The sequence below is a fragment of the Vigna unguiculata genome, chromosome 7, assembly GCF_037176805.1.
Source record: "Vigna unguiculata cultivar grain cowpea cultivar isolate G323 ecotype 2 chromosome 7, ASM3717680v1, whole genome shotgun sequence".
In the NCBI taxonomy this organism is placed as follows: domain Eukaryota; kingdom Viridiplantae; phylum Streptophyta; class Magnoliopsida; order Fabales; family Fabaceae; genus Vigna; species Vigna unguiculata.
Window position 1 is genome coordinate 4823059 of NC_140798.1, and position 13496 is coordinate 4836554.

Consider the following 13496-nt stretch of genomic DNA (forward strand, 5'->3'; position numbering starts at 1 on the left):
TTATTTTTAAATAAATAAATAAATAAATAAATAAATTAATTGCATATAAACCTAATATGATCATAACATGCAACTAAGCAGGAAAGAAATCCCGTTTTAAAAATACATTTTTACTAAAAAATAAAGCTAAATATATTTTATTTGCTGATAAATTATCTATTTTTTTACTTATAACTTCTAACAAATTATTTTGAACTTTGTTGTTGTCCTATAATTTTTTTTTTCCATAAAATCTACCATGGATAACAGAATCTAATAGTCTACCATGATTATAATCTAACACATTAAACTTTACTAAACTTGTTCGACTATTTTTTTTTTCTTGATAAAATTAATAATTTATTTAATTTAATAAATAATAAATATCGGAAAGAGTGGAGCGGGAAAAGAAATTCGAATTTCTCTGCTCTCTTCTCTCTCCTTCTCCGTTCTGCAACGTTCTCAAATCTCTTCCACTTTTGAACATCTCCAAAATAGTCTTGTTCTTCTTTCTTCTCCTTCTCTCTCTACACACTTCGAATTCAACAATGGGCGTCGAAAACTACCACGTGATTGAACTCGTAGGCGAGGGTTCCTTCGGGAAGGTATACAAGGGAAGGCGCAAGCACACGGGGCAGGTAAGCTACTCTTCTGATTAGGGTTTTCCTGAGTCGATCTTTTGCGATAATTATCTTACTTTCGATTCTCTTATCAATAGACCGTTGCAATGAAGTTCATAATGAAGCACGGGAAAACTGAGAAGGATATTCACAATTTAAGGCAGGAAATCGAGGTGATTGATTCATTTTTTTTTTTATACTTTTTTTACTATTTGAATCTCATTGTTATGGATTTCTAGTTGTTAAAAAATTTGAGAAGCGTTGGTCATGGAGTTTGTGTAGCTTGTTGTTTTGGGGCGTGAATTTCCACTTTTGTCCCCATTATAGTGTCAAAAGTATTTGGCTTTGAACAAACATGTTGCCTCAGAGGTATGACCATCAGGTGTATTTTGTCAAGAAGCTTCTTGTTAATTTATACTATTTTTCAATTTTAATTATAATATCTGTTGTAATTTTGTGTCGTTACAGTTAAATCATGAAGTAACATTAGTAGAAACAACCATTTCAGTTTTTTTAAATGATTTGTTGATGTACTGCCCATTTACTTAATCGATGAATGTACCTGACCTTACCTTGTAGTGCATAAAGGTTTTCTTGTTATTGTTGGTGCTACTTATTAATATGGTAATTAATAACTAACTTCAAATGTTTCTGCTGACTGGTGACATTTGATATCCTTAAACTTTGCAGATCTTAAGAAAGTTGAAGCATGGAAATATTATTCAAATGCTTGATTCCTTTGAAAGCCCGCAAGAATTTTGTGTCGTTACAGAATTTGCACAAGTAATCATCTATATTTTCAGTTGACAAACTGATACTTCAGTATCTGGAAGTTAACACTTACCCATTAATTGGTGATCTAAGTATACTAAGGTAGCTGATAGTGGAACAGAACTTTCAATATAAATGTTGCCAGGCTGAGAATTTGTTTTTATTTTGCAGGGTGAGCTATTTGAGATTCTTGAAGATGATAAGTGCCTTCCGGAAGACCAAGTTCAAGCAATTGCAAAGCAATTGGTATTTCCTCTTATTGAGTGATCTTTGCTCTTTCTTTAATAACTTTCAATGAGGAAAAACGCAGACGAATACTTTAAATGAATATGTGTGCGCTATATATATATATATATATATATATATATATATATATATATATATATATATAATATTATATTATATCATAGAAGAAGTTCATTTTTAGTTTGGGTTATGCAGGTAAAAGCTTTACACTATTTGCATTCCAATCGGATCATCCATCGCGATATGAAGCCCCAAAATATTCTAATTGGTGCTGGATCTGTTGTCAAGGTTTATTTAACTGCTAGTTTGTTCACATGGTGAAACATGCACTTAAATGTTGTTTTATAGCTTGATATAGTAGAATTTTGCCACTAATCCACTATCTATTGTCATGGTTTACATTGTAACCGAGTTTAAGCTTTGTTTCATTCAATAGTACGGCACATCATTCCAATAACACATTTCCCTCCTTGGCGGCACTTTGTGCATGTTTGGCTCAACTTTTTTAATGTAAATATTTGTTGTTTTTTCTCAAAAATTTGTCGTTGGAAGCTGTAAATAAATGCTTTTTTGAGCCCATGAGAAGCTAATTCAAATTTCCTGCAAATGAGTACATTGGAAAATGGTCTAATATGTGATTTTTTTCCCTTTCTGATGAATATGTTGTAGCTTTGTGATTTTGGGTTTGCACGTGCAATGTCCACAAATACAGTTGTTTTGCGATCAATAAAAGGTTTGGCTGATCAGTATTGATTTTGTTACTTTTTGAATCTTCACTGCAATTTATACTTGAGGATAGTTCTATAGTGTGCAGATATTTAGACATAGTATGTTTTACAGGCACTCCGTTATATATGGCTCCAGAGCTTGTACGTGAACAACCTTACAACCACACTGTAGATTTATGGTCTCTTGGCGTCATACTGTATGTTGGGTCTCTCTATTTATCTTCATCTATTAATGGACTTTTTATTGTGATTGTGGTCGATTGTTCATTTATATCTGGCCTAATGCTTAAGTTCTTTATAGCAGATCCCTTTACAAGATTTACATTGGCCATTTGTATTTTGCTGAATACATTCATGGATGGAGAATACAATTGCCATATAGATGTATTCTGAGTACCTATTTAGGTTCCTTTCTTTAGTTGTATAACAAGAGGCTAAGTGTGAAAAGATATTTAGGGAAAAGGAAGAGAGGATTGATGTGTTGCTGCTTTTTGGTTTTTACTGAGTAGTCAGAGATGGCTGCTATGAAGTTGTCCTAAGTGTTTTTTCCTTTGCAACTCTTGGTTTCTCGTTTGAAATCCTTTCTATTTGTCATATACTTATGCCATTCTTTGGACAGAACTTCTTGTTTTGTTCTAGCAGAAGATACTTTCCCCAGCTTCTTGTATGTAATATTCAACCATTTTTTCACCTTACCCTCGTGTAGTATGAATATTCCAGATCTGTTGCACTTTCCAAGAGTGATCTGAATGATGACGTTGTGTTACTAGTAGTTATGGTATGGTGTTTTGTTAATTTTCATGTTTACAACAGGTATGAGTTATTTGTTGGCCAACCACCATTTTACACAAATTCTGTATATGCTCTCATCAGACACATTGTCAAGGTACATTTCCCAAAATGCGTTACTTTTGTTATTTAATCACTTGTGTATATTTATTAGTACTGAAGGGTGGGCCTGATCACTAGTTCAATAATCCAGGATCCTGTTAAATATCCTGATCGCATGAGTCCAAATTTCAAAAGCTTTTTAAAGGGTTTGCTTAACAAGGTAACTCACTGGTGAATGTATCCCTTTTTTTATTGCCACGTTGCTTTATTTTACTTTGATCTACAATGATAGTTAACATGCTTTGGTTTCTGAAATTATTTCAAGTAGGCACCGGAAAGTCGTCTAACTTGGCCGGCTCTTCTTGAGCATCCATTTGTTAAGGAAACCTCTGATGAACATGAGGCCAGGGTTAGTGTTAGATTGTTCCACAATGTGTAACTTGGTCGATATCTTAATTAATTTAATAAAACATGAATTGAAACTTCAGGAATTGCGAGAGATAAATGGTTCACGCATGCGCAGTGAAGCTGAACGGATGGTTGAAGGGAAAACCATTCAAACTCCAACAGGTTCAGCCACTTCTAGTACTGCAAAATGACAGTACCTACCTTAGTCGTATATATTGATAAAGTACAATCGAAATATGCCTAAATCTTTTTACTTTCTTTCCCTTCATTGTAATGTTTATTTTGTCACAGCCAAAAACAATCACATGGCAGGTATGGAGGGGCATATTGCTTCACCGCTTCAGAGTGAAGCTCAGTTAAATGGTCATAATATAGACAGAACTAACTCTTCAGTGCTTGATGATTCCCCGGGATTTTCAAATCAAAATATCGGAGAGTCAGGTAATTCTGTTTGCTTTATTGTGCAGTATATGCAAATATCATTTTTTATTGGGAGAAACACAATCTTGTTTCTGAACTTCCAACCACTGGTATTCCTGTTATATTTTGTTACATTTCTTCCAAGTGCATTCTGTTATGAAAAATAGGGTTATTGCACTTTTGTTATTTTAATTAAGAGGTAAAAAAATTAGAATTACAAATGGTCCTTCGTTGTGACATTTCTATTTTAATGTGTTAGGATGTCATTAACGTTTCCTCTTTACATAAAAGAATATTTAATCTAATATTTAAATTTAAATTGGTATGGCGAGCTTTTTGTTGATGTAATTATGTTCTGTTTTGTTCGGGGTGCTCATGAGAACAGAGGTAACATGTATGCTCCGTCTAAAGGAATTGATTGAATTCCGCATACACTGAAAAATTCAAGAACTAAATTATGGGTATGGTTTTGGTTTTGGTCTAATATATGATGTTGAGCCTATAAATGAGCTTCCTGGCTAATGAAAAAGAGATTTCCTCGAAGTTATGGGTTCTCTTGCTTTTCTGAATTTGTGTAAACTCACATATTCTTCGCATTTACCAGTTCTAAACTAAGTATATTAATTATATTCTAAGACTCTCCTCAAGCCAAAACTAACATTGCAAAATAATATTAATACAAAATGTTAAAATTGTCATTATGATCACTCTCCATTCCAATTACTTACTTTGGAGCTGTATCCTTTCATACAAATGAATTTGTAGAAGCTGTAAAAGCTTGTGCTGTTCAAACATCGACGTTTTTTTTTTGATGTTTTTTCGTACACGTGTATTATACTTGAATTTCTTCTTGAGACGCCTTTTATTCACCATTTTTTTTTTCTGGGGAATGGATGTATGCATAACTTTCGTATGAATCCAGTAAGGGACTTTAGTGATCTGTTCTTAAGGATGGATCTATGAACTTGAATTACAATTTCTATTCTGTTAACTTTCTGAAATGAATTTTCAAATGTCTCGATTATTATTCTTTATTTACACGAACACCTGTAATATGATTGACGTAAATACTTCTGGATAGGCTGCCAAAGATTGGACAGACTTGAAAATAACTCTCGCACAGTCAAAAGTGCAAAAATAATTGGTCAAGATAATGAAGCGTTGGGACATATTCTGCTACCACTGAAGAAATGGTCAAAAGGATCTCAAAATATTTGCAGGTATATATGAATTTCATACTTCAAATAAAACTTCTATTTTGCATATGAAATCCTCCTGAATCTCATCAAATGTTGAGTTGGTTTTAATATCTTGAGTTTACTCGTTGTAACTTTTCTTTTAAGATTTTGTTCATTATAATATTCAGAAGGGGGAAGTATTGTTTTTGACTTTGAATGTAGAAATGCTATCGATTTCTTATCCTTCCAAAACATGGTTTTATTGTATTTCTGCTCAATGTATAATGTTTTTCGCATAGTTTTAAAAATTCAATCACAAATTTGCAACATGCTCTCTCTCTCTCTAGTTAAGTAAATCATGTGTTGTCTATTTTACTTCCTTGATATCCTGCTTTTGTACGTCAGGCTGTCAGAGGGTCTCTAGCAGTCATTCTATAAACTTTTTAATGTTGCATTTTTAAACTAATTACTTGAAATAGACTTAGTTTGTGTTTGGACGTTGACGGGGCCAAGAGCCATAGATAATTGCTGTTTCCATTTTCTTTGTTTTTCTCTTCTTGGTACTTGCAAGACCAGCCAGATAATGTTTGCTGGTTGGTAGTTATTAGTTCACTTCCTTGATTGCCTGCTTTTGTATGTCAGACTGTCAGAGTTCTCTGGTAATCATTGTAAAACTGTTTAATGTTTGTGTTTTTATTAAAACTAATTAATTGAAACAGCCTTAGTTTATAAATGTTGTTCTTAATTATAAGTATGTTTGGACAAACTTCTTTACAAGGACCTGTAAGAAAGAAAAATAAGAAAAAACTGAAATATGTTTCTTAATATGTTAAAATTAGCTTATGTATAAGCAAATTTGTAGAAACTCTCTCGTCTACTTTTTCTAAGTTCTTATATTTTAACATATGTATAAGTTAATTTTAGCTTTTGGGGAAACTCATTACTTTTTCTTTTTCTTATTTTTTCTCTTCTAGAAATCCTCATGGAGACGTTTTTTCTATCAGGTTCTATGTGACATTTTAGTTTATTTTTTATTCTAGGCAAATAGTATGTAATGTACTCGGCTTCCATTTTGTGCCAGCAGTACCATGTTGTTTTTATGTCTTCCTAAGACCTCTCTTGTCTTACCTTGGGTATTTTCAGCGGGGTATCGTCATAAATGAGTTGTTGAAAGGTTTTATGTAACTTAACTTTTTCTATTTTGGTAATTATCTTCTCAGTTGTAGTTTGCTGCGAAGGATGTAAAGTGCTAATATGATTTGCAGAGTACTGCTGCATCACATAAACCCTTTTAAGTTTGCATTGTTTCTGACTAAATCATTGTCTTTTATTTTTGAAATGGTAATGCAAACTCAGAGTCTAGTGTTTTTTGGGCTTTTCATTTCATGTAGTGTTGTCCTATTCTCTCTTTATCTTCTACATAAAAATAAAATAAATCATATTGATTGACAAGTGGACTTATATATATATATATATATATATATATATATATATATATATATATAAATAGTTATAGTTATTTACAGTTTAGAACACTTTCAGCAATTCAGTAACCTTTAAATTAAAAGTTATTGCTTTTTAGGCTCGAGTACATAATTTTTATAATTAATTATCTTTGAAGTCTAATTGCATGTGAGTAATGTACAGTGATCAAGATGTTCCTCAATCAAATCAGTCATTGAGGATTCTCTCAAACCTAGTTGCAGCTGGTGCCTTCAATTCTAGTGGACGAATAGATGAATTAATAAGAGAGCTTCTTGTGTTTACTGGATCCATTATTGCCATTAAGTCCTCTGAAGTTACTGACATGATAGCAAAGGTACATGAAAATGACATCTATTATAGTATTTTTCTTTGATGCATGTTAGAATATTTCAGTCTGTGTGAATATCTTGGAAGTTTTTTTGGAATATAATCTATTATGGATTCAATTAGTTTACTAGTCATATAATTTAGGAAGCAATCTTAGTAATTGTTGAAGAAGCGATCTTAGGAGCTGTTTATAATTTCTTATGTTTCTTGAGTTAATAAATTTATTTAGAGCTAGCAGTCTTATTCATCGTATTAGTGAGCTCGGGCTTATACTAGACGTACAACAATGTATTCTGATTAATAAGTTATTCTATTTATAAATTGGTGGTATTGCTCTGAACTTTACACACATCGTATGTATTATACCTCGTTATCCATGAAACTATTACTCCCTTATTCTCCTTTAGTCCTTCCTTCCTTTCCTTAGCCTCAATATTTAAGATGACATGACAGTGGTTTTGTCCATCTGGACAGGGTTTGTCCTTTTAGCTATGTTGAGTTCTGATAATGTGAAAACTCTTTGTCAATTGCCTCCCAAATATCATCCTTGAGAGCCCATGTTTTTTGAAGACTTTTTTTCTAGAAGTATGTATGGGGAAAATTGGGGTAGGTAGCATCTAGGAAAAGACTAGTAGAAGCCCTAGTGTTGGAAAATTGCCTTAATTGAACTCATTCCTTGACTGCTTTGATCATGTCCTATCAGACTTGGTAGCTTTTTGGAAAGGGAGCCTATGGTTGGGTGAAGTGTTGGGTAGTGCAACTTGTGAGACATTGGTTCTCAACGGGGTTAGGTTAGACATTCAATATCAACTAGAGTATGGCTAACACAGTTTTGTAAGACTCGAACCATCTTTGCTTTACAAACTGATTTGTGGAGTTGAATTAGATCTTAAACTAAAATTCTAAGACCTAGTAAGGAGAGTAATAATTAGATGCCAGCACGGTCCAATAGTTAGAGGTAGAGGGAGAGTAAGGAAAACTATAGGCCAAACCACTAAAGAAAGACATAGATTGAAATGGGTTGTCATTAGACATAACTTATGATAGGACATTGTGGCATTGGTTGATTGAAGTGCTGATTGCATCTGGTTAGGCTCTCGTAACACATTGTTTTAGAAGGCATTAATCCCAGCACATGAATTAAACTAGACGCTCTTAGTTTAACTAGGGAGGCATTAAACTGGGTTTGTCTACTTTATGGGTTTTTGACAATAATCGACAGTCTTTTATTCCCAAGCTTAAGCCATTTTATTCGGTGCAGGGTTTCTCTATCACTAAGATTTTGCTAGATAACGGCGGAAGTTGCTCTTCAAGCTCTTATCTAAGTCACTGGGTTGAATTTGTTGAGATCTATTCTCAGGTAACCCTTTTTCTATCATGTAAATTCACATCTTGATAATTTATATTTTCAATCAAAGTTGTGCCGTTTTCATCCTTTTTTCCACCCAGCCTATATGGACTGAATACTAGTTTGTATAACTTAGATGCAAAAGCTCTTGATAATTGTGTATTTCGAACTTGTTTTTGGTACTTAATATTATACGTATTTTTAGGTTGTAGCATCAAATAATGATGCATCTGGAAGAGTTCTCTATGAATCCAGTGCTTGCATTACAGTCATGCTGTCTAGAGTTGCTCAGGTGCTCAAGTCATCTCAAATTTCAGGCCAAGAGACATCGAATGAAACAGCTAACAGAATTTTAGACCACGCAAAAACAATGGGTTTAGTGGACCATCTATGTTTGTGTTTAGCCACATCTGGATCGAGTCTTATTTCAGGTTCTTCCAACATGCTAAGGGCTGCTTCTGAAGCATGCAGAGCTATCTGGTCTTTGATTAATGCACTGGATATTCTTTTTATGAAAAAATGTGCCATTTTGTTTCCCATTAATGCGTTGCGCAGTCATTCTTTGCATAGGATGGAAGTTGTGCAACATGAGCAAAATCTGTTTGACAAAGCAGATTCAACAAAAATTGTTGATGCAATGACAAGAGCATTTCTTAGATCTAAAGCTGTCCAGGTTGCTGTTTACTATTGTTTTCACCAACGACTTGAGTCAGCAATGAATTGTTGTCTTCAGGTAATTGTGGTTTACCCCTTGCCCCTTTTTTTTGGATATATGGCAACGAGTTTTATACAAAAATATTGGTCAAATATAGTAGATCAATCAAATATTGTTTTGCTGTTTTCTTGATGATGTTGTAGCACATAATTCCTCGTGGTTGTAATTATGGCAGAGGTAAAGGTAATTTAATTTGTTATATTCTGTTTCTCCAGCTTTTGTCAAGGTGCTGCCTACACAATGAAATTGTTCCAGCTCTCCTTTGTGGTCTTCCCAGTTCCCTTCCGGTGACTACTGTTGTTAGTGGGGGTGGTGATGGAACTATTGTTTCAGAAGTTTTCACTGTTTTATCATTATGCAGTTCTTCTGTTAACAAAGACGCTCAGAGTATAGAACCAAGTAATGTAAAGTTCAAATTAACAAATCCTTCTGCTCTGGTTCGTCATTCATGTCTTGTTCTCGCAATAATTGGTCAGTGTTTGAAGTCAACTGGAAGAAATTCAGCAATGTTTATGCTCACTACCGCACCAAAGAAGCAGCTTGCTCGACTTTCAGTGCTTTCAAATCATATTACTTCTGATGATAAAATAAAAGCCTCCATCGAACCTCAAAGTGCATCAGCCATGTTGGCTTTGGCATCCATTCTGTCTCTCGAATCTGGGGCTTTAGTTGAGTCTCAAATATCTGAAATTGCATTGCCTTTAATTCCTCGAACCTCTACACTAAGTGATCTTCTTAAATTTTCATCTGGCAATGAAAACGAATTGGACCCTTGCAACTTCAGTGGGAAACTCTCATATTGGCAAGGGGTAAGAGATGGGTATGTTGGTCTTTTAGATTCCAGACTCAAGTTGGGAGGACCATTGGCTGTTCAGCAGTTGTGTGCAAGTGGCATTCCTCTACTTCTTATGGGCTTATTAGGCAATGATGTTTTAAACGCATCTCATGGAACTGAACATCAAAATGATAGAGTTGGATTGTCTCCTATTGGTGTTGTATGGACAATTTCATTATTATGTCATTGTCTTTCTGGAGGTGCTTTGATATATCGTCAAATTTTGATTAGGAATGAACATATTAAGCTCATTTCTAACTTGATAGGTGATGTTCATATCAAGTTAGTGAAATGCTGGATCGGACCTGGTGGAGGGAAAGCAGGAGTCAGAGATCTAATAAATGCTGTGATAGATATCTTAGCATTTCCTTTTGTTGCTCTTCAAAATGCACCTGGCTTGCCTTCAGCCACTGCTTCTGTCAGCAGTGGGTTTCTTCTTAATATGGGCTCCCCTGGTCAGAGAATATGCATGGAAGATAAGGGTATAGTTAAGGCAATTGAAGAAGACATGGGGAAATATATTAAGATACTTGTGGAGGTAAAATCTTTTTTCGATTCCTCATTTGGTAACTTTTATTGGAGATTAAGAAGCTTCGAGCAAATATCATTGTATCGTGTGATATTAATGAGATGTCATAGTAACTGTTCTAATAGTTCCTATTACTTATATTTTGTTTTCAGTTGATTAACCGATGAATTGCTATATTTACTTTAATGGTCATGTTGTTATCATCATTAAATGGTTTGAACTTTTCAGGTTGGTGTGCCTGGTATTATACTTCGCTGTGTAGATCATATGGATTTGAATGATTTGGGTAGGCCTGTCGCATTTCTGGCTAAGATGGTCTGTCACCGTCCTTTGGCAATCCAACTCGTGAGTAAAGGCCTTTTGGATCCAAATAGGATGAGAAAGTTGTTTGACTGTTCGGGCCCAAAAGAAGTCACACTTGATGCTCTTATGATTATTTCTGATTTGGCTCGCATGGACAAGGTTAGTTTCATTTTCCATCAAATGATTTTATGAATGCAAATACCAAAATCAGTCAGTTCGTACCTTTATTCTATCTATTCTTTTCACTAAGGCTGGTGGGTGCACAAAAAAGAAAGAGGTACATAGGTGGAGATAGTGCTGCCACGCAAATCCTTATTTCATAAATGTATGTGTTAAAAAATGAATAGAATCCTTAGTTTGCTTATTTGGTATCCACGGATGCAGCCATTCTCAAGTTAATCCTCTAAGGATATATTTAGTTTTTGTGAATTTATTGAACTTTTAGACTTTATAGAGACTATCTTTGGGTGCTAAGGCTTTGTCTACAGGTATTTGTTTCAGTGTCAAAATGTCATTTTGATTTCAATTGGTTATAGTTTTAGTTTGAACGAATATATACTCGTGGTTTCAGGTCTTCCACGGTTATGCTTTTACTTTGGATCATTAATTTTTCTGTATTTGCATTTTGGATATTCCTTAATTGTATTTTGGAAAATCATTACTGTCTGTTTTTACTGGTGGTCAGGCATTCTATGAGTACATTAAAGGTGCTACTATTTTGGAGTTCTTGAAAGATTTTCTTTCGCACGAGGATCCCAATGTGCGTGCCAAAGCCTGCAGTGCTCTTGGAAACATGTGTCGTCATAGCGCCTATTTTTATAGTTCACTTGTAAGTGTTCTAAATAAGGGTATTTGTCTTAAAATAACTTATAGACAATGATATTTCGTTGTTGGATACTATTTCCTGAATTTCTTTATATGATTTCATCTACTTCAGCCATTTTCTCCTTCTGTTTATTTTTTGGTTTGCTATTAAGCAATTATGCCTTTTCCAACTGTTAGATATAAACAATTTTGTAAAATAGATTTATACTATTGCCGTAAGTGTTCCTTTCTTGATGGACACAGCACACATGTGAAAAACGAAAGTGATACTATGCTTTCTGCTGTTCTCATATTTTGAATTCTCTTATTTTCAATTGTGATTTCCAGGCTAGACATCAAATTGTTGGTATCCTTATCGAAAGATGTTCTGATCCAGACAAACGAACACGAAAGTTTGCTTGTTTTGCTGTAAGTTTTATCACATTCCCGCTGCCGAAGCTAAAACTTGATCATAATCGTGTCGATCATATTTATAAATGCGTTTGATTTTATAAATTTATTTATTTTGGCTTTAGGATATTGATGTAGTATATGATTTCCTAAAGATATTAGTGTAATTGCATGGACATAATAACATAAAATGCAATCAATTATTTTATTTAATGTTTCACTTGTCAAACACTTAACTGTTTAATTGTCAATGTACAAAGATGTGTCTAGCACCAATTTATCCTTCTTGGTTTTAGACCTGATGCTACCGTGTTTATGTTTTCTTATACCGTACACTTGCCACTTTTCTTGTATTTTCATCTCTTCTAATGTGGTACCTGAACTCAGATTGGAAATGCGGCTTACCACAATGACTTGTTGTATGAGGAGCTGAGGAGATCGATTCCTCATTTAGCAAATTTGTTACAAATGGCTGAGGAAGATAAGACTAAGGCAAATGCAGCAGGAGCACTTAGTAATCTGGTTCGCAACTCTGACAAACTTTGTGAAGACATCGTAGCTAAAGGAGCGGTTCAGGTTAGTGCAAAACTGCATTTTATAGATATCTAAATATTTTATACTAGTGATTATAATTATAAAAAAGCAGTTATTGTAAATTATAATAATACTAGTGATTGTACTGAACTACTTGTAACTAATTTTTTGTATGAGTTGGATTGTGTTTCTCCCTTGCAGTCTCTGCTGAAATTAATTTCCGATTGTGCGGTATCAGCCCTAAATCCAGGCAGAAATGATTCAGGAAACGAATCTCCACTTAAGATCGCTCTATTTTCACTGGCAAAGATGTGTGCACATCCACTCTGTAGACAGTTCATCCGTTCATCACCTTTGTTCCCTGTGATTGGAAGGCTTCAGCAGTCTCCAGAATCATCCATAGCCAAATATGCCTCCGTCATCATTGGTAAAGTTGCCGAACCTTGACATTTTAAGTCTACTTCCACTCAATGCTTCTTGAATTGTACGGACGCTGTAACACTGCAAATAAGTGATTTTTTGACTAATCATGACTTGCAGCCATACCAGAGACAAAGTCATCTTTGGTATATGAGATGATTGTTTATATATGTAAAATATGCAATGTACATATATTGTAATGTTTATTCTAACTGTTTAGTTTGTCTCTTCATGACTGCAACTTATTACTCAATTCACTTAATTAATATCAACTCTGTCTGAATAAGTATTTTTGTTACCATTTATTGAAGAAAAAAGTGACAAGTTAATTAGTGATTTCGTAGTTAAATTTAAAATAATTTAGTCATTTAATTTTAATAAATATTAAGACAAAAATAAAATGACAGTGATTATTAATTTGCAAGAAAAAATTATAAATTGATTAACAATGCAAAATATTAAGTTCATATTGAGTAAATAAATAACTTTGATAACTGACACGTGCTTTACACCATATACAATGTTATGAGAACCTGTACATTTAATAATTTAATTATATATGATAGCTTTGTTGAGTTTTGTAATAATTTTTCTTAAAAATCTT

The 13496-nt window shown here is 33.8% G+C and overlaps 1 protein-coding gene across 2 annotated transcripts; it reads left to right on the forward strand.

Moving 5' to 3' along the window:
- The first annotated feature begins 402 nt into the window (after positions 1-402).
- Positions 403-13124, forward strand: FU (kinase family with ARM repeat domain-containing protein). Of its 2 annotated transcripts, none has more exons than XM_028081969.2 (22): positions 403-617; positions 698-772; positions 1290-1382; positions 1542-1616; positions 1812-1904; positions 2286-2349; positions 2457-2541; positions 3158-3230; positions 3327-3395; positions 3504-3584; positions 3664-3745; positions 3875-4024; positions 5085-5223; positions 6829-7000; positions 8255-8353; positions 8547-9074; positions 9272-10429; positions 10649-10882; positions 11409-11552; positions 11876-11956; positions 12326-12514; positions 12674-13124. In XM_028081969.2, the coding sequence occupies exons 1-22, from the start codon at positions 528-530 to the stop codon at positions 12917-12919; spliced, it is 4020 nt and encodes a 1339-aa protein (XP_027937770.2). In that variant the 5' UTR covers positions 403-527; the 3' UTR covers positions 12920-13124. The 2 variants fall into 2 exon arrangements, with proteins under 2 accessions (XP_027937770.2, XP_027937771.2); XM_028081970.2 differs by having other exon boundaries at positions 3896-4024.
- The last annotated feature ends 372 nt before the right edge of the window (positions 13125-13496 follow it).

Coding starts and splice junctions, on each gene's coding strand:
- FU (XM_028081969.2), top strand. CDS start 528: ATGGGCGTCGAAAACTACCACGTGATTGAACTCGTAGGCGAGGGTTCC. Junction 9,075..9,271: donor CAATGAATTGTTGTCTTCAG/GTAATTGTGGTT, acceptor CTGTTTCTCCAG/CTTTTGTCAAGGTGCTGCCT. Junction 10,430..10,648: donor ATATTAAGATACTTGTGGAG/GTAAAATCTTTT, acceptor TGAACTTTTCAG/GTTGGTGTGCCTGGTATTAT.